Here is a 21,862-nt window from a genome sequence, read left to right as displayed (position 1 = left end):
GATCAAGCTACGCCCCGGAGAAAGTAATTTATCCAATACGGTAGAATATTTTAAGGGGTCATTTTGGTTGTGGGAAAAAATTTCGAATATTTTTATCATATTGTTGCTTTGTATTTTTTAGTAGTATGTACTCTCTGTTTGGTAAAAGCGTATCTGTCTACAAAAGCACAGGATTACGTTGCTTAATTGAGCGTTTTTATTATTTCAAACAGAATACCGGTTCAATTAATGTTGCCCATAAATCGTGCCAGACCCATGCTTTAGTATAATTTTTTACTATAACTGCAATTTATTTAGTTTAAAGAAAATCGGAAAAGCTTTTCCAAAACCTAAACGCAACTGTACTTCGATCTTTATTTGTTTCATCATGCCACTCTTTAACATTAAAAATACTAAAGAAAATCTTTAGCTTATAACAGAATTTTGAAACAATTGCTTGCAAGTTGTCAGTATTTATTTAAATAAACTCTACCACCATTGCGAAAAACAAAAAGAACTGGAGCATATAAGATTAAAAACAAATGGCAAGCAAAATACGGGCAAGTTAGAAAAGAATAAGTTAAAAAATACACAAAAAATTGGAGGTAAAGTTAAAACAAAATATATAAGGAACTTCAACACTGACAGAAACGACGACAAAACATTGCAGAAATTATCCGAAGTAGAAACATTTGCAGAGAAAACAAACAAAGAAAAAACGCAATCGAAAAATTGGAACTTTGTGATATTTTAGTTCTTAACCAGGTTAAAGCATTTGTTGATTTTAATCAAATGCGGCAAAAACAACGTCACCCATTGTAACCCATTGCGTTCAAGCAGATTGAATGGCATCACTACAAGTGATAAAACAGGACGCATTCAAGAGGTAAAACCCTACTTAAATTCTTCTTTCACACAGAAATAAATTAGGCCCAGTTAACTCTCATGTACTTTGAAGTTGATGTAAATTTACGTAACTTTCTCAGGGAGATTCTGCAAAAAATATTTGAATAATTAACATTCTACTTTAAAAAAGTTCAACTTTTGCCAATGGTGCTTTTCTCAAGTAAAAATAATGGTCAGTGCTAGTGCTGTCCAGTGGAGTCTTAAAATTTGCGAAACGCGACAAAGTCATGTAGAAAATCACGATTTTACGTGAACTGGAAATTACTTTGGTCAACATAAGATTGCCTAAATATCATCAAATACCTTTATCGCAGATGTTGATACCGATCTCATGAGCAAGGTCTTCGTTAAGAGTTTCAAATCCGTCTTCCTGGTAATAAGTTCGACTCTCGGCTCCAGAAATCTTGACCAACTGCTCCGGATCAAGTTCGAACCCAATACCGACCGTGTAAATCTACTCAAAGAAATTCAAATTGAAAATCAATATCTACTGTGAAGGATCTACCACACAGATCTTGAAGGTCTAACAATATTTCTCGTTAATCAAGTCAACTTATTATTATTATCTAACTTGTACGCTTCTTTATTTTTGCACAGTTTCCTAATTGCCTTTTCACTAAATAAGGTTTATTTTGCTCTCAACATTAGTATGATGCATGCATAATATAACGGAGCAACACAGCGATAAACATATTTTCTATTCAAAAAGGTTTTTAATCCACAACTGTCAAAACACAGTAAAGATTCTTACGAGAGTTCCGTCGTCCCTGAGTTGTTGGGATATTTCCTCTACCGGACTGGTGGCGTCAGAATCACCATCAGTTATAACTATGAGAACTTTCTTTATTCCCTCCCTACGACCGTTGACGGGCTGGAATATGACGTCACGAACATGACGTAAGGCGCTTCCGGTCATCGTCACTAAAAATATAGAAATATTTAATTGATTGCATAATGGAAACTTTGAAAAATAAGTTATTTGACAGGATCATTTTGCTTTGTTCAAATTTCATTTTGTTTACTTCCATTTCTAGCACATTAAAAGAGTTAGAAAATATGTTTTTGAGGGTCTATTTGTCTGATAAAAAGAAGGTACATAAGTGCCATTGATCAATTATAAAATGTTAGACGAAATACTCACACCCGCCGTGGTAACGCATCGTGTCGAGTTGGCTGGTCAAACTATCTACGTTTGAAATGTGGTCGTTCAAGAGGATCTCGTGATCTCTGTGAACTCTTGTGTCGTAGCTGAAGACGGAGAAACGAACGTCATCCTCTGACATGTCGAAAGATCTGCAACAAATGTTAAAGTTTCAACTCAATGTTTATTAATGAGGAAAACATCACGAAAATCAAGGGTATGCTTTAGTACAGGTTATTCTTTACTCAATTTGCATAAAGAGAGATTCTATTATGGAAATTTTTGCCGTGGCAAGCAAGAATCGGTTACTGCTGGGATCAGTCTAAAATTGTTGTATTCAAAAGCGTGTTTTCAAGGTTCGGTTTTCATCCTTTCTACCTGATAATGAGTTTTGCGAAGTTGATCATGGAAGGCCAATTCCTTCGTCTTACAGATGAAGAAGAATCAAGAACGATGCAAGCATCCATGCTGATGTGTGGAGGACATTTCTTTTTGGCTGTAAATCAACAGAAAATCAAATTAAAATTGTTTAATCTTTTCTCACGAAAGCTTGGGACTGCCTTTGACAAACCCGGCAGTATGACAGGTTACAATCCAACGTAGAATGTAAAAGTGGTATCAAGGAAATCCATGATATTTTTCGTTTATTATCTTCACGTCGCCTATATTTAATGTTACGAGTGAAAATGATTCATTTTAAAATTTTTGAAACGGCGACAATTATAACGACGTACTCAGGGTTAATATGATAAAAAAAATGACTTAATCCGTACCTTGAGTGCATTTGGGAGCAACGAACGACCACTGGGCAGCCCCGTCGAGCTCCGTACAAGTGGAAACACTTTCTCCTTCCAACTTATAACCATCGTCACATGAAAATTCACAAATGCTTGAAAGTTCGTTTTCCAAAGAACATGTCATCTGACCGTTGGATGGCGCAACGTGCGCATCGCATTTCAGAACTGAAAACATCCAAAATTTATATTTAGAAAACCTCTAAATTTCGCCCTAACGCTTTTATTTAACCAAAAACTTTGGCAAACAGTTATTTCTAAAGGCATATTTAATTAAAAATATTCAACTGGAATAAAATTCGTGATCATCACACAATATTCTAAAGTAGATATATATGCTTGTTTTACCTTCAGCACAAACTGGAGCAACGGATGACCACTGGGCGGCGCCACCGATCTCTGTACAAGTTAAAATACTTTGTCCTTCCAACTTATAACCATCGTCACATGAAAATTCACAAATGCTTGAAAGTTCGTTTTCCAAAGAACATGTCATCTGACCGTTGGATGGCGCAACGTGCGCATCGCATTTTGGAACTGAAAACATCAAAAATTTCTCATAAGAAAACCTCTAAATTTCGCCCTAACGCTTTTATTTAATTAAAAACTTTGGCAAACGTTATCTTTAAAGGCATGTTTAATTAAAAAAAATTAAATAAAATGAAATTCATAGGCATCTCACAATATTCTTAAGTATTTATGTTGCTTTTACCTTCAGCACAAACTGGAGCAACGGATGACCACTGGGCGGCGCCACCGATTTCTGTACAAGTTGAAATACTTTGTCCTTCCAACTTATAACCATCGTCACATGAAAATTCACAAATGCTTGAAAGTTCGTTTTCCAAAGAACACGTCATCTGACCGTTGGGTGGCGCAACGTGCGCATCGCATTTCAGAACTGAAAGTTAAGAAAATTGTTGTGTTACACATATTGAGAATATACGCTTCCTATTAATATGAAATTTAATTTACCAAAATACTAAAACAAGGTTAGGACTGGAATTTTGGTTAAATTTTAAAAGCAATAATTGCATTCTGGATGAAATATTAGCAATAGGCCCGAATTAAGAACATTGTTTGTATGTTTAAAAAATATTTATGAAAGAAATTTACTAAGGAATAGGTTTTCTTGTTTATCGTAAAACCATTTAAAATAACTTTTGCATTCAAAGAATGCTTTGACGAAATGTTTTCAATACAGAATTACAGAATTTTACCTTCAGCACAAACAGGAGTAACAAATGACCACAGGGCGGCGCCACCGATCTCTGTACAAGTGGAAATACTTTGTCCTTCCAACTTATAACCGTCATCACATGAAAATTCACAAATGCTTGAAAGTTCGTTTTCCATAGAACACGTCATCTGACCGTTGGGTGGCGCAACGTGCGCATCGCATTTTGGAACAAGAGCTGAAAGTGATCAAGATTATCTGTTTAGAAACGTTTAGGATTTTCGTATGTTGAAGACAGTTAAAAGCGTGCTCACTTCATAGAAAATGCAAAATAGTTCACATAACTGTGGCTAAGTTAATTTTTCCGTAAACGTTTGTGTTGTATTAAATTAAAATCGCAGCAGTATTTTGTGACATTTAGCTTTGTCAATATAATTTTTTAAACAACTTATAAATTCGAAGGCTCTTCTGTTTATTAAAGTTTATGAATTCATAACTTATGCCTTTAAACTTGCGTTTATTTCCTCATGGCATGTTCACAAATCTCACCCTCTCTGCATTCCGGTATAGTTGAGTTCCAGTTAAGAGCAGCGCTCATCTTCTCGCATCCCAACATACTTTCTCCAACAAGTTCATACCCAGCATTGCAGGAGAAGAAACACGTGCTGTGGAGACCACGACCGGATGAGCACGAGATCTGACCGTTAGATGGCGCCTCGAGGGGCATGCATTTTTCATCTGCAAGGAAATGAGATTTGTTATTTACATGAGCAAATATGTTGATAAGATTCATGTAACCCTTGTGGTTTTATGTTCGTAGTAACCTTGCGTGCAAAATAAAAGTTTTTCTGTTTGAATAACGTGCGTGCATCTGGACTGAACATTGCTTAAAATATATATATATATTCCTGCAAGAATGTAAATGCTCGTGTGCTACAGACCGAAGCACCTCACTTTATTTGTTATGTTTTATCTCTTTTTCTTTTTCTTTTACTTGTGTGATTTAGGCAATAAAGAAAAAACTGTGCTTTAAAAAAAAATGAAACAAGTGCATAAGTCGCATCACAAAGGCGTTTAAGAAGCCCTTCTATCATACACTGAGGTTTTGAGCAACCTACCGTCACAAATTGCTCGTCCGATTGAGTTGGCAAGACCACGGTTGAGGAAAGTGAATCCTTCTTCCACATAGAAAGTTCTCTGTGCGCTCCCAGATATTTCGGCAAGTTTGACCGGATCCACTTCGAAGCCGATACCGACCGTGTAGATCTACAACACAGTCAACGCTTTGACTTTCCTAAATTGTTTAACTGAATTACTGTGATTTTAAAATCCACAGACCGTAGATGCCAACTATTATTATTCAAAAGCAAAATCAGTGGATTACTTCCATACTTGATTAAAATCTTAAAAAACAACGACGTAACTTTTCCCTACGTCAGAGCAACAAACGTCACCATCAACTTACCAAGGTTCCGTCGTCCCTGAGTTGTTGGGATATTTCCTCTACCGGACTGGTAGCGTCAGAATCACCATCAGTTACAACGATGAGAACTTTTCTAACTCCTTCACGTTTCCCGTTTCCGGGTTTGAATATGACGTCACGGGCGTAGTTAAGAGCCTTTCCAGTCATGGTTACTATGGAAACAAAGAGACATACCGTGCGTTATGTGTTGTCACAGACGTGTCTTGTGTAAAACATTGTGGTTTTGTTGATAAAGCCTGGTTGTACGACAGGCAAAACATCAGTATAGAATATAATCAACGTTTATTTTTGGCGGAAAGCCACTTCTTCGAGTATTATGGTTTTCTGATATTATGTCATAGGAGAATTACTGTGACGTCATGCAGCCTTGCGGAGCATCTTGTTTGGATTGTGTAACAAATTTTAACGCAACTGACGAAGAAAAGAAGGAGTTTAGAAACAATCAATTCTTACATCCAGCGTTGTAGTTCATCCTGTCCATCTTAGCGAGTAACCCGGCTTCATTCCTCACGAACTCGTTGAAAAGAATCTGGGACTCTCTGTTAACTCTGGTATCGTAACTGAACACTGCGAACCGAGCGTCGTCGTGGGACATATCGAACGATCTGCAATATATCGTATATGATCGATTAAAAAAACTTAATTTACAAAAAATCCCAATATTTTTACCATTTTTAGTCAATTGGTTATTTTAATCCAAATTTATTTTGGTGTTTCCGTATTTTTAGTATTTTCAGCTTTCGTATATTTTCTCGTATCAGGTTAGGGAAATCCCCATCATTAACCAAACAAACCTTATTATGGATTTCGCGAATTGTTTCATGGTTGGCCAATTCCTCCTCCTCACCGATGCTGATGAATCGAGAATAATACAAGCGTCCATCAATGTATGGGGTGGACATTCTATCTTGCTCTCTGAAAATTACAACAAAAATTAATTCTATTAAAATTTTAATTTTTTTTTTAGATATATTCTATTATTAATTCAAATATTAATTCTAAGTGTAACTGTATGTAGTCTGGTAATTTCAGAGGCAAGTCTGGGATTAGGAAATTTGCCGAACTAATAAGAATTTGATTAAGAATTGCAGCAGACATTTTAACGATTATATCCGGTTTCTGGAAAGATTTTGAGGTAACTGGATTGCCTCAAAATCCTTGAAAGATGTCGGACACCAAAATCCTTGCGATATAAATCTAAAAGCGGTCTTACTATAGAATATAATCAAAATCCACTCACCTTTTACGCAGAGCGGTGGATCCGTGGACCACTGGGGACCCAGATTTGTTTGCTGGCAAGTTGGAGTCTTTTCTGCATCGAGCTTGAACCCTTGGTTGCACGAATATGAACAAACACTGCCCAAATCACCACCAGACGTGCATGAAACCTGGCCGTTAAGTGGCGATGTTGCGACGCTGCATGTTGGAACTAAAAAAATTAAAGGTTTTCTGAAAGATGATGTGTCATGTGCTATTATAGTTTGAGTGTCATGGTTCTGTGCATTTTGGTTCGCTTTATACGTGATTCGTTATAATATGAAAGTTCGATAAAATAAAGTTTATTGAATTTTTGACTCAACTACTTGTGTGAAACACAACGGTGTTTAAAGCAAATCACCAGAGAACTTAAATTTACATTGCACAAAATATCAAGTCAAGATTCCGAAGGCAAACCTACTTATGACGCATCTTGGTGATGAATTCGTCCATTCAGCTCCATCTTTGGTTTCCAAACAAGTTGCTGTTCCCTCGGTTTCAAGTAAATATCCTTCGTCACAGGTAAATGTACAAACACTGTTCAGATCCCCACCAGAGGTACAAGTAACTTGGCCGAATGTGGGGGATACAGCACTGTCACAGATGGGGACTAAAAACAAAATATAGTATATGAAGTTAGATGTATGGAACACGAGATTACGAAAATTTGCAGAAGAAAAAGATTTTTTTCCGAGAGTTTGCAAGCAAACCTGAATTGAGTATGTCACGCTGAAACACAGTGTAAGAATAAAAAAAATCAAACCGTTTTAATGAAAAACACTTTGTATTTTTGGTATAACTTACTTATTTGGCAGAGTGGTGCATTGGTTGACCATTCAGCACCACCTTCCACCTCCAAACAGGTGACGATGTTGGGTTCAAGCATTCTGTATCCACCATTACACGAGTAAGAACAAACACTACCGACGTCACTTCCGGAAGTACAAGATACTTGGCCGTTGGAAGGAGTTTGTGCGTTGCTGCACTTTGGAACTGAAATATTGTAGAATGCTATTGATATATTTTCTGTTAAATGTCCCGCACTGTTGAAACACAGTTACAAAAATTTGGAAATCGTTTCTAGATCCCATAAAAACCCATACAACTTACTTTCAACACATCGTGGTGACGTAATCGTCCAATCAGCTACACCTCCGGTTTCTAAACAAGTTGCTGTTCCCTCGGTTTCAAGTAAATATCCTTCATCACAGGAAAATGTACAAACACTGTTAAGATCCCCACCAGAGGTGCAAGTAACTTGGCCGTTAGTGGGCGATGCTGCAGTGTCACAGATGGGGACTAAAAATAGAAAAAGTGTGAAACATGCGGTTAAATACAGTCGAAATGATAAGCTGTTCACGCGTTAAAAGGACAAAAAAATTTCGCAAAATTTTCCGAGTAAAACTTCCAACTGGTTTTGAACAAAAAACATCCCTAATTTGGGGTATAACTTACTTCTTTGGCAGAGCGGTGCATTGGTTGTCCATTCAGCGCCGCCTTCCACCTCCAAACAGGTGACGATGTTGGGTTCAAGCATTCTGTATCCACCATTACACGAGTAAGAACAAACACTACCGACGTCACTTCCGGAAGTACAAGATACTTGGCCGTTGGAAGGAGTTTGTGCGTTGCTGCACTTTGGAACTGAAATATTGTAATAGAACGTAAAGGTTAATGGTGTATTTTGTGTTAAATGTTCCACACTGTTTTATTATTTGAAACACAGTCACAAAAATTTTGGAATCGGTACTAGATCCTATAAAAACATAGGCATCTCACAATATTCTAAAGTAGATACATATGTTAGTTTTACCTTCAGCACAAACTGGTGCAACGGATGACCACTGGGCAGCGTCACCGATCTCGATACAAGTGGAAACACTTTCTCCTTCCAACTTATAACCGTCCTCACATGAAAACTCACAAATGCTTGAAAGTTCGTTTTCCAAAGAACACGTCATCTGACCGTTGGGTGGCGCAACGTGCGCATCGCATTTCAGAACAAGAGCTGAGAGTGATCAAGATTATCGGATTAGAAATGTTACGATTTTTTCCATGTTAAAGACTGTTAAAAGGATGCTAACTTTAGCAGATACAAAGCAGCTTACAAAACTGAAACTAAGTTAATTTTTCCGCAAACGTTTGTGTTGAATTAAGTTAAAGACGCAGCAGTATTTTGTGCCATTTAGCTTTGTTAATATAATTTATTAAACAACTTATAAATTCGTAAGCTATGCCTGTAAGCGTTTATTATTGTTACGTTTTATCCCAAGCAAACTACGACTGAAGTTCACAAATCTTACCCTCTCTGCATTCCGGTTTAGTTGAGTTCCAGTTAAGAGCAGCGCTCATCTTCTCGCATCCCAACATACTTTCTCCAACAAGTTCATATCCAGCATTGCAGGAGAAGAAACACGTACTGTGGAGGCCACGACCGGATGAGCACGAGATCTGACCGTTAGATGGCGCCTCGAGAGGCGTGCATTTTTCATCTGCAAGGAAATGAAATCTTGCATTCACGTTTTGAAGTATGGTGACAAGAAAAATACTTTTTTTCTATTTGGATAACATGCGTATATCTGGCTGAACAAAAAAACTTTTTAATTCAGAATAAAAGTAAATACTGGAGTGCTACTGCCTGAAATACCCCACGTAATTTGTTTCGTCATTTCTCTTTTACTTGTGCGATTTAGATAAAAAAATAACCTGTGTTTTACAAAAATAAGAAAAATGATTGAAATAGGAACATGGGGTCGTAGAACAAAAATGTCCAAGAAGCGAAATCTTCTATCATACACTGAGGTTTAGGGCAACCTACCGTCACAAATTGCTCGTCCGATGGAGTTGGCAAGACCTCGGTTGAGGAAAGTGAATCCTTCTTCCACGTAGAAAGTTCTCTGCGTGTTCCCAGATATTTCGGCAAGTTTGACCGGATCCACTTCGAAGCCGATACCGACCGTGTAGATCTACAACACAGTCAACGTTTAATTTTCTTAAAATGTTTTACTGAATTACTGTGATATCAAAATCCACAAATAGAATGAAAATAATCGATACTGTAGTTGCTTGATCAATTAAGATTAGAGAATGCAAGACAGAAAAAATCTCACGTACTTTTGACACAATAAACCAACTATCTACTATTTCAAAGCAAAATCATCGAATTATCTTTTTGAACTCAACCCCAATTAAAATCTTCAAAAACAACAAAACGTTTCCCTACGTCAGAGCAACAGACGTCACCACCAACTTACCAGGGTTCCGTCGTCCCTGAGTTGTTGCGATATTTCCTCTACCGGACTGGTAGCGTCAGAATCACCATCAGTTACAACGATGAGAACTTTTCTAACTCCTTCACGTTTCCCGTTTCCGGGTTTGAATATGACGTCACGAGCGTAGTTCAGAGCTTTTCCAGTCATAGTTACTATAGAAACAAGAGGACATATGTCATATGTTGTTATTGCAAACATACGAATGCTTTGTGTTGGACGTCGTGATTTTCCAGATCAAGCGTTTTTCAACTGGCGAAAAGCCAGTATAGAATATAATCAACATTTAATTGTGCTGGAAAGAATTGTGGTTTTCTATTGGGTTTGATGGTACCCGCTTGATCGATAGTTGTAAAAAACGATATTTATTCGTGATATTACGTCACAGGAGCATTAATATGACGATTTTAGCCTTACGGAGAATATATAGAATACATCATGTACTGCCGGTTTGACATAATTTTGCTAATGGCGGAATGCTGGTAAAAAAAATATAAAGAAATGGGCTGATTTTTTAAATTAAAAAAATAACGCAACCGACGATAAAATTTTGGAAACAATCAATTCTTACATCCAGCGTTGTAATTCATCCTGTCCATCTTAGCGAGTAACCCGGCTTCATTCCTCACGAACTCGTTGAAAAGAATCTGGGACTCTCTGTTAACTCTGGTATCGTAACTGAATACTGAGAACCGAGCGTCATCGTGCGACATATCAAACGATCTGCAATATATCATATATGATCGAGTCTATGATGTTTAAACTTACAGGTATTTTAAACTGTATATTTCCAAGTTTATTTACAAAACTTAATTTATGAAAAGTTCAACCATTTTAAACATTTTGAAGTCATTCATTTTGCTCCAAATTCATTTTCATGTTTCTGTATTTTTAGTCAGCTTTCGTATACTTTCTCGTATCAGTTTAGGGAATGTTCCCCAACTTTCCCTCAATATCAAACAAACCTTATAATTGATTTTGCGAATTGTTTCATGGTTGGCCAATTCCTCCTTCTCACAGATGCTGATGAATCGAGAATAATACAAGCGTCCATCAATGTATGGGGTGGACATTCAATCTTGCTCTCTAAAAATTACAACAAAAATTAATTCCTTTTAAATAAGTGTAACTGTGTGTAGTCTGGTAATATCAGAGGTAAGTCTTGGAGGAGGGAATATGCCAAAATAATAAGAAGCCGTTCAAGAATAGAATGAAACCCCACTCACCTTTTACGCAGAGCGGTGGATCCGTGGACCATCGCAGTCCCAGGTTTGTTTGCTGGCAAGTTGGAGTCTTTTCTGCATCGAGCTTGAACCCTTGGTTGCACGAATATGAACAAACACTGCCCAAATCACCACCAGACGTGCATGAAACCTGACCGTTAAGTGGCGCTGTTGCGACGCTGCATGTTGGAACTAAAAAGTGGAAAGTTTTGTTCAAATATGATGTGTCATGTATTGCAGTTTGGGCGACAAAGTTACAAGCAATTTTGTTCCATTTTTACGTGATTCGTTATAATATGAAAGTTTGCTATAATACAGTTTATTGAATTTTTGACTCAACTACTTGTGTCAAACACAACCGTGTTTAAAGCAAATCACCAGAGAACTTAAATTTACATTGCACAAAATATCAAGTCAAGATTCCGAAAGCAAACCTACTTATGACGCATCTTGGCGACGAATTCGTCCATTCAGCTCCATCTTTGGTTTCCAAACAAGTTGCTGTTCCCTCGGTTTCAAGTAAATATCCCTCATCACAGGTAAATGTACAAACACTGTTCAGATCCCCACCAGAGGTGCAAGTAACTTGGCCGAATGTGGGGGATACAGCACTGTCACAGATGGGGACTAAAAATGAAAAGTGGTGTATAGAGTTTATTACAGAGGAAAGGAAAAGCTGTAAATATGTAATAGGACAAGAATCTCTTTGCAAAAGCAAAAAAAACAACCCCTCGTTTTTGGTATAACTTACTTAGTTGGCAGAGTGGTGCATTGGTTGACCATTCAGCCCCACCTTCCACCTCCAAACAGGTTACGATGTGGGGTTCAAGCATTCTGTATCCATCATTACACGAGTAAGAACAAACACTGTTGACGTCACTTCCGGAAGTACAAGATACTTGGCCGTTGGTGGGAGTTTGTGGGTTGCTGCACTTTGGAACTGAAGTCAAAAGAGAATGTCAAATTCCAGTGTTTTGCAAATGATTCACAGGTAAATTGTGTATTTTTTAAAATGAACATGGAGCCAATATTTTTGTGAGCTGTGTGTATCCAGCTATCAAAGTTTATATTCTGTGTTTGGATAATGTTTTATTTTTGTTTCGTTGTTGTAATTTGTTTTTGAAACGTTTGTAGCTGAGAAAAGAAAACATAAAACGTACTTTCGACACAACGTGGTGCCTCTGACGACCATTCAGCTCCTTCAGTTGATTCCAGACAAGTCACAACATTCAGATTGCTGAGTTTATATCCATCATTACACGTGTATGTACAAACACTACTGATGTCACCACCTGATGTGCATGAAACTGTACCGTCAGTGGGCGCTGTTGCAACACGGCAAGCTGGAACTAAAAAACGGACAAAGAACAAGGTTAAAATCGTGTGATCGTTCCTCAGGTCAAGATGATATTTTGATCATTGCTGAACCGATATATTTGACTTAAAAGTAATGTTTCATGCAATGACATGATTGGAGGTCCTTATTTGGCGAACAAAAGGTGGCTGATAACCGAAATGTGAGCACTCACTTTCAACACAAGACGGGACGTTTGAGCTCCAGGCCAGGACAAAATCTCTACGTTCACACAAAGAGAACGAATCTCCATCCATCAAAAACCCGTCGTCACAGTTGAACGCACATACGCTGTTAACGTCATTTCCGGCAGAACAAATAAAATCCCCGTTCGTCGGTGCATGGAGTTCATCGCAGACGTCTGGTGAATTATTGGGAAGGTATTTTGTTTTGTTCATTAGCTGGTGTGTGATCAAGTTACATTGCAATATCACGAGTATGTTTGTGAAAATACAAGTTTGCAAACTGCAAATGATCGGGTTTGCGTTTTTTGAATACAAATTCTTTTGACTGAGACAAAAATTCAGGTATCGATTCGTTACGGTCCGTTACCTCTTACGCAGGTAGGGACTCCCGTCGACCAATCAGCGCCGTCTTTGGTTTCAAAACAAGTTGCGGTTTGCTGAACATCGAGAGAATATTCCGGAAGACATGAAAATGTGCAAACGCTCTCCAAATCCCTTCCGGATGTACACGAAACTTGCCCGTTAGTGGGCGCTCTCATCACATCACACTTAGGAGCTGAAAGTGTTAAAGAAATCACGTGAAAATAAATAAATAATTTGATTTCAATAAAAGTATTTAAAAGAATTTTTTTTTGAAGAATTGAGGGAGGTGAATTGCTAAAGGTGCCGAAATTCTTTACCAGACGCGGATAAATTAAGCAGAATCTCACCCGCAATACATCTCGGCGCCACAAACGTCCACACAGCTTTAGTATTATCTTTAACACATTCTGAAGTTAGCGATCCTTCAATTCTGTATCCGGAATCGCAGTTAAACGAACAGACGCTGTTTAAATCGTTGCCGGCGGAACACAAAATACGTCCATTGGGTGGCGGTACAGGAGCTTCACATTTCTCATCAAATACTGGAAAAATGATTTTGGAAATAAAGGGTTTAGTGATTCATTACTCATATAATTTGGTGGTGGTATGTTAAGGTAAAATTGTACCAAGGCAAATATTAGAAATCACGTTAACTTAACCATTCAAAACATCTTTCAATACAGGTAAACCATGAAAAAATGAAAAACGGTTTGAGATCCAATAATTTTGCATCAACTTTCTCACGTTTAACACAAGAAGGGGAGCTCGAAGTCCAACTTATGCCGGAATCTTTTTGTTGGCACATTATGAAAGAATCTCCTTCCAACACGAAATCGTCGTCACACTTGAACACACACACGCTATTGACGTCATTATTTTGTGAGCACATCATATCGCCATTTTGTGGTGCGACTTGTTCCTCGCATATATCGCCTGTGAATAATATGAAGGTGTTGTTGCATGGTAGCGGCGAAGAACTACTTTGGTCTGAACCAGCGTTCTTCAACCAATAAAAGTGTCACGGAATTTTAGTGGTTTTTGAGTTAAAATATCGAGAAGAATATTGAAGGAAATTGATGAATTAATTGTGGAGCATACAAAGATTATTGCTAGACACATATTTATAAGATGAACACCTGTCACTTAGTTTACAATTAGCATATCAATGACGTGTATTTCTTGTCTTAACTTTAAATTACATATTTTTCTTGTTAATCCACTGCTATGATTCACTTTTTTATCATTAGATATTATATGACAAAAAAACAAAAAATTAAAAAACTTTGATATTATTTTTCTACCGTAAATTCCCCTTTCGCAAATCTTCTTCCCAACTGCGTCAGCAAGGTTTTTATCCAAAGTATCGAATCCGTCTTCTTGGTAAAATACCTGCTCGTTTGTTCCGGTCAAATCCAGGAGTTCATCCGGATCAATATCGAATCCCACGCCGATGGCGTATATCTGTCAAAAGCAGAATTACAGAGATTTACGCGACAGCTTTGAAAGTGTCGCCACATTCCAACGCACATTCGTTTTCTCGCGTTTATGATGTAACACAGGTTTGTTCGGGTCTTTATGATTTCGCGCTGAAAAAAATCATTAAACTAAAAAACAAACAGAAACATTTGTCCAATTTCTATCAATACGGAGGACTTTGTAATCCATAATTGTTACTTTGACCTTCACAGCCTTCACCTTTCAATAATAACACTTGGTCACAGTATCTGACTTACGCGGGAGATTTTAATACTTTAGGTATTTACGTATTCAGTATAAAGTTACCAACCAGCGTTCCTCGGTCCCTCAAGTCCTGCGCCACTTCCTTCACTGGACTGGTGGCGTCCGAATTCCCATCCGTAACCAAAATAATCACCTTCCTTACTCCGTCACGTTGACCGTTACCAGGGGCGAAGATGACGTCACGGGCATGTTCGAGGGCGCCTCCGGTCATGGTTACTATGGAAACACAAGACGTTTAATTGAAACGCGTGGGTAGTAAATAGGAAGTTTATATCCGACAAATTACGATAGTATTACAAAGTACCTCAGAGCTACGTACGTCATACTAGGGCTTCTTAAACTATCGGTAGCGACTTGCGAAGTTTTTGATAAAGTGTTGAAAAATGAATAAGTTATTACGTTTATCCCAGCAGCAGAAAAATGTCATTTTGCGGTCGCGGAACAAATTGACTTTTGGTTGTCGAATAGAAGCGGGCAAATAGAAAGTTCTTCTTTTTAATGGGAACGCACAAACATTTTTTTTCGAATTAGGCTCGCATAGAAATTTTCTTTTGAAATGCTGTCGCAGAACAAAAAAGATTGAGAAGCTGTTCGTTATTCGATTCGAATCAGTTTAATGAAATCTAAGGATTTTGTAGAAATCAAAACTCCATTCACCAAGAATTTAAGAATATTTGGAAACCAATTAAGTGTATATGAGTTGTTAAACTGGTATATTACGACACTACATACAAACACTTACATCCACTGTGATATTCCAAACCGTCCACCTCAGATATCAACGCGTTCTTATCAGTTCCATATTTATTAAAGAGAATCTGAGAATCCCGGTGAACTCTGGTGTCGTAACTGAATACTGAGAATTGTGTGTCGTCACGTGACATCTTGAACAAACTGAGGGAAAAATGAATAAAATAAGTTTTACACAATGACGCGGAAAGTATGGTGGTGGGCAAAATGAGGAAAATATTTTCAAATATTCACGTTGGAGAAGCGAAAAGCTTTTGATTGTTTGCATTCGTATCGAAATTATGGTAATGTCACCAAAGCCCTAGTGTATTTATGGAAAAATCGTTTGTAAAACTTCATTTGGATTTGTGGATATAACGATTCAAAACAAGTCTTACTTTATGATATTTTTCGCAAAATTTTTCACGGTTGGCCAATTTTTCCTTCTGACCGATGACGAGGAGTCGAGAATGATGCAAGCATCCATGAGAATATGGGGAGGACATCCTTCGGGATTGTTCAGAGGAACTGAAAAATAATAACGTCCCACATATTATGATGACAAGTTGTAATTTTACTTCAATTAAAACACTTTCATGTTCGTTCAAGTTCCAAGGTAATAATTTTACCAAAACATTTAAAACAACATCTCATGGATTATGAAATACCAAGATAAAGCGAATAAGAAAATGCTCTCTTTGTCTTGTAGCGTTGTTGGACTCTTAGTCATTTGGGACCTATCGCTACATGTTCACAAGAGAAACACAATAACTATAAGCGATTTAAATTCTTTACGATTTTTTTTGAGAAGTCATGACTATAGGTTTAGTGTCTTGTGCGGGCGAGCATTCAATTCAATACCTGACCGTACACCGGTGATCACAACAACCAAGAATTCGCTCCAACCTAATCTCACCTTGCAGACAAGTCGGCGCTGGGTTGCTCCACTCTCCTGAGTCACCTCCTTGTGCCAAGCACGTCGTGCTCTCTTCACCGTTCAACTCAAATCCATCATCACAAGAGAAAGTGCATTCACTCTGCAAGTTATCTTTATTCGAGCACGCCACCATTCCGTTGCTGGGAGCTGCTTGCTCGCCACATTTGATGACTGAAATTCGTAAACAAGAGCTTGTTTGTGGCTGCCCGTCCACACAAAGACACAAAAACTAAAACCATCGCCAAGTCGATACGAACATAACAGCAGGCAATGCGGGTTAATGGCGGAAATCGGTTTAGCCAAAAGAACCACTGCTTGACTGGTTGCCAATGTTAGCATCCAGACCGCTTAGACCTCTGGCACTTAATGACTTAATCGCATCAAGTTATGATGCGAACACACTAAGGCGTATTAGATAGCAAGGTTAAAGCCACGGTAAATTATAAACAACAGCGCGGAGGCTCAAATCTCGGCGAAGTCCAAAATAAACAAAATCGTGTATGTGTGAAATTGTTAAAAAATGGTAAAATACAAAACACAATTCAAGCCTAAGAAAGAAAATTAATGCCTGAATTTTATAATTTATGAAATTAAAAAATAAGTCTTTCAAAAAATAATAGGAAAGTCATTTCAATTTACATTAAAGTTTTTTGATTCTTACTTCGAATGCACTCAGGTGCTGGTGGATTCCAAGACGAACCGTGAGGTTTTGCTGCTGTGCATGATGATGTTGAAGACCCCGACAATGTGTAACCTGTAGAAAAACTAACGTTATTATTTTCTGGGTTCTTGTGGAAGAGTTACGATTTTTTTGTTTATTAATGCCTCATTTACAGTCTCACTCAGTCATGCCGTCAACGTTGCAACACACCATAAATTATGCCATAGTGGAAATTTACTTTGCTACTTTCAACAACAACACGGTAACTAATTAAATGTATGATTTTTATAGATGGATCAACTTAACGCATGATTTCTATGGAAGCAAGATGGCCTTACCTTCGTCGCAAGAATATTCACAGTTCGTCCCGCGAATGTTGTTAGGTTGAATATCACACGTGCGAGATCCATGTTCGGGAATTTTAGGCTCTGAGCATTTAGGGGAAGCTGTGGTCGATAACAAACGTTAGAAAGAAAAAGAATTACTGCATTGTTAAAGCACAATGATGATTACAACACATTATTACGTCATCTCATAAAACTAAAAGTGTTTAAATGTTGCGGAAATCTTCGTTTAATCCAGTCCAAAAGTCAAGGTAATTGTCATGTACAAAGTACTGTGGTCGCTTTTACAAGCATTCATTAAATGATTCTGTAAGTCAAGTTCAAAACTGTAACCTTGACTTTAGCCTTGGATTAAACGTCAACCTTGACTTAAGTCATCAAACACACTTATTGTCATGCCATAAGGACCTAGCGTTACGTCATAAAGCTACTTACATGATTGACAGTTTGAGAATGTATTGCATTCGTCAAATAAACAGCAGCATGTGCATAGTGAAGCTGTACTGTCTCCGTTGCATTGCGTTGGAAACCATGCTGGCATTTCGTTCTGTTGTTACAAAACCAAGTTACTTTTGACTGTTCGCTGTAATAACATAAGTCGAACCTAACGGAATTTTTAAACAGGAATACACGGACACTCTTAAATACAGGGCGTGTCAAAGTTGGAACAGAGTTGGTTGAATATGAACAACTTTGTACAAACAAGACCTGACCTAAGAATAATGTACTTTACCTACTCGTGCTCAAAATAAATGACAGATCGGTATTTTCCACAACTTATATCAAGCATATTTTTTGAGGATATGTTACGTAAAAAATATATTGAAACATTGTTGTTTTAACCTGGAAAAAATATTAACGTATTTTGTCTGTTTTCAACTCAAAACAAGCAGGTCGGGTAACGTGCCAAGTGTGCCGCGGGCTTAACTTGCTTTAGACAAGGGATCAAGCATATGGTCTGGAACGTTACAATACACCTATTTGCGGGTTTGTTTCGCTTGCCAATGAAGGGTTTGCATATCACCTTTGTCGACAAAATGCGCCCGCCAGGCATAATTCTGGAGACTTTTTAAAGTTTGAGTCAGTGACAAGCAATGCACAAGTTCTTCTCTGCGTCAATAGTGGTTGCTGGCTCAATGTTTTCCCGTTTTGGAATAAAAGACACCAGCATTTTGCCGAATAAAATTGATCCAACTGGTAACATGTGTAACAATCCCATGTACATTATTCTTAGTATCCTATATTGAAGATGATGTCAACGCCACCACAAAGCTTTGGACAGTAATAATAATAAATCCCCCACCTGCATGTTGTTATTCCGGCACGCGTGTCCTTGTTTGCATTTCTTGGTGATTAAAACTCCCCGGTCGATTTGCCGCATAACGGTTTCGCAAGATTCCTGTCACACGAAAAAATAGTTAATCTTGAAGCTCGTCAAATGTGCTGCGGAAGGGGAAAGCATCCAAATGTAACGATTTTTTTTATGACAAAGAACGAAAAAACCATTGATCAAATAATGTCGGTTTAACTAAGCTTACTCTTTTCCAATGTCAGTGGAAAAGCAAAATATTATCGCATTGCTATATCAAGTTAAAAGTTGCTGTTACCAATTGACTACTTCACCTTCTGCACGCAATTAAACACAAGAACGTGCAAGGCAGACAGCGCCTGTGTAAGCGCGTGCTTCCGATAAGCAACGTGGCTTTTGGCATGAAACAGTTTTTAGGTGATCAGATCTCAGAGTTGATTAACTCACCTGGTTGTTCATGCAACGCTCAACTTTTCCCCTCTGCAGACATTCGGAATTACTCATTGCGTTTTCGCAAACCCAGCATCTCAGGGCTGCAAAGAGAGAGAGAGAGTTAGAGGTAACTTCAACACAAGTAAATTACAACAAGCTAACTCCGAAACATCTTGGTTCAAACAATTTAATTCGTATTTCGATATAGTGGTGTCGCAGAAATAAGGCAATGTCTAATTGAGGGTTAGATTGCGCCAAAAGTAAGCACCACATTTAAAATCCACGAAAATCTAATTGTGCTTGGGGATTTTCGTGGCAATAAATGTCATGTGTACACTTTATCTAAATATTGCCCGCCAAAAATAACTCTTACACGCACGCGAATTTATACATAAATGTTCTTAGAGAGGCAACACGCACATTAATTCTGAAGGATTCTGACACTCGGTTGGGCGTTATTATCTTTTTCTTTGCGATATTAAATTACTGTGAGTGTTATGTGAATTAATAAAACACCTCTGATTGATGTCTGCAGATTTGTTTGAAATATCGATATCGCTTATGCGCTGTAAGCAGCCTCGGTATCTTATTCAAATAGAATCTTAAAGAGTTGCAACAATTTGTCGTTACACACACAATGCTTAAAAGGCAACAAAAGGTCAAACACAACATCACCAAGTGCGCAAAAAAACACGGTTGTAAATAAAAATTGTATCAGTAACTACAAGCACACTTATTAACCTTACCTTGACATGACAGAGCCAGTGCGGCCAAAGTGGCGAAGTGTGTTAATAAAATCCTCATCTCTCTAAGTGAGCGATACTCGCGATAAACTTCAAACTGATACCACGCGGTAAGCCGGGTAATATATACGCGCGACCTAAGATTTTTTCCTCGCTTTTTCAGCGCGAAAACGCAAAACCGCGACGCAGGCGCTCGAAAAGAGCGAAAAACAATGCACCCGTTTGTGACGTAATCTGCACTCGTGACGCGTCGTGCAGCTGCGACGAAATGCACGTGGTGCTTCTTTACGTGACGTCATGATGAGACGATGTTATTTTCACAAGCCGAAAGGTGCTTTTTCATTTAGAGGTTGTTGACCTTGATAGGGTTTTCTGGTTCTTCCTTATGCTGACTATTTGTTGAACAACTTGCCGATGACGCTGTATCAGACATATTATTTAGTTAATTTCAAAGATCTTCTAGTAAAGGAAACTAAATAAAGGAAACTTGATCGACGTTTCGGTCGTCATACAATCGGCCTTCTTCAGGACAGAGTGTATGAGTGTAAACAACACTGAAAATATATAAAAAAAATGTGTCATGTTTGTGTTTGACTTTATTTAATACAAGTCGTATGGGGCAAATATACATTCGCACAAAATGGATACTCTGTCTGTTGTGGTCAGACAAGGTCCCATGAAAAACATTTGTTTCATTGGAGTCCGATTGAGGTGAAGGTTATCGTGTGAGGCCGCGCGAGGCACCGCATCATCGGGACGAGGTTTGTCATCAAACAATCGCAAACAAAGGAACCCGAAAATAGGAGTGAAATCTCCGCGAGATCAAAAGTCGAAAATTTTATTTGCACGCGCGTCGCGAGAGCAATATTGCTCGTTGATGGACGACACAGGCTTCCTACAAAGAATAATGGCTCCAGAAGATTCGGGGACGTCGATAGTTTGATGTTCCTCCGCCGATAAGGATCTTGCAAACCGAGTGACTGCGTCAACCGAAATGGGGACTCCCCCAGCCCGAGGCGAATTCCTTACAGCGTTAAAACGTCAGAATGTATTATGGTCCCTGCCCTAGCTGGGCGCTCTTCCTTGCTAGGGGATAGTTTCTCCTTTAAGGTTAGAATCTGTTTCCAATTATTTCCACCCGATTCCTGTTCTCCTTTAAGGTCGTCTGAACCAACAGAATCCGTGCTCCTGTCTTGTCCGCATCCGTGTTTCAAAGACAACGGATTAAACTTGAGGGGATTCCACTGTTTTAAACCGCATTGAAAGTACAACGCACATGATGAGCTTGAATAGTCCATCATACTTTGTGGCCACTGATATTAGTTTATCTAATGATTTCAATTACACGGAAGAGAAAAGCCAAAGGTAATATGCTAATCATTATTCCGTGTAATTAACTCTTTTTTAATTTCACATAATAAGTAAACCTTTCATCACTTCTAACGATTATTAACAATTGAAAGTGATATTTGGTTACAAGTTTACATGCTTTCTGTAAACTGCTATTTTGCACTGTGGATTTTTTGAGACAATTGTAAGAGATGGACAAAGTGTAGCCAAAAATGTCCATCGATCTTATGAGGGCTTAAAGGTATTTAATTGTAATATTTAAGTTGGTTTGAATTTTCAGGCAAATAATTTTTAGCATTAGAATGTATGGAAACCAGTTAAACATTAAAAACAATCGTTAGAATCATGGGACATGAGGTTAATCGCCCGTCAATGACAAGGTCTTTGTGTCCGCGGTTCCAACCTCTTCGACGAATTGACCGCAACAGACGTGTAAGATGCGAGAATGCCGTTTGCGTGGTAGAAGAAACTCTTTTTATTGAAAAG

At 38.1% G+C, this 21,862-nt stretch overlaps 1 protein-coding gene across 1 annotated transcript; it reads right to left on the bottom strand.

Annotated features, from left to right (window-relative positions):
* Positions 1-456: 456 nt before the first annotated feature.
* On the bottom strand, positions 457-20,105 carry LOC145910811 (complement receptor type 1-like). Its single transcript, XM_082998017.1, has 44 exons — positions 20,030-20,105; positions 19,299-19,384; positions 18,846-18,941; positions 17,978-18,089; positions 17,537-17,644; positions 17,199-17,291; positions 16,517-16,708; positions 15,999-16,128; positions 15,614-15,765; positions 14,918-15,087; positions 14,433-14,592; positions 13,876-14,064; positions 13,479-13,673; positions 13,136-13,324; positions 12,759-12,944; positions 12,390-12,578; positions 11,981-12,169; positions 11,668-11,856; positions 11,233-11,421; positions 10,972-11,092; positions 10,578-10,729; positions 9,992-10,161; positions 9,556-9,703; positions 9,041-9,229; positions 8,551-8,745; positions 8,193-8,381; positions 7,848-8,036; positions 7,542-7,730; positions 7,159-7,347; positions 6,721-6,909; positions 6,275-6,395; positions 5,934-6,085; positions 5,463-5,632; positions 5,116-5,263; positions 4,547-4,735; positions 4,041-4,235; positions 3,533-3,721; positions 3,169-3,357; positions 2,800-2,988; positions 2,405-2,522; positions 2,027-2,178; positions 1,637-1,806; positions 1,189-1,339; positions 457-972 (listed from the first exon to the last, which is right to left on the bottom strand). Exons 1-44 carry the CDS (start codon positions 20,085-20,087, stop codon positions 962-964), a joined length of 6,936 nt encoding a protein of 2,311 aa, XP_082854143.1. The 5' UTR covers positions 20,088-20,105; the 3' UTR covers positions 457-961.
* Positions 20,106-21,862: the final 1,757 nt, after the last annotated feature.

This window comes from Ascidia mentula, chromosome 8 (genome assembly GCF_947561715.1).
Source record: "Ascidia mentula chromosome 8, kaAscMent1.1, whole genome shotgun sequence".
Lineage (NCBI taxonomy): Eukaryota > Metazoa > Chordata > Ascidiacea > Phlebobranchia > Ascidiidae > Ascidia > Ascidia mentula.
The sequence above is the reverse complement of the archived record's forward strand: the minus strand, read 5'-3'. Positions and strand labels throughout refer to the sequence as shown.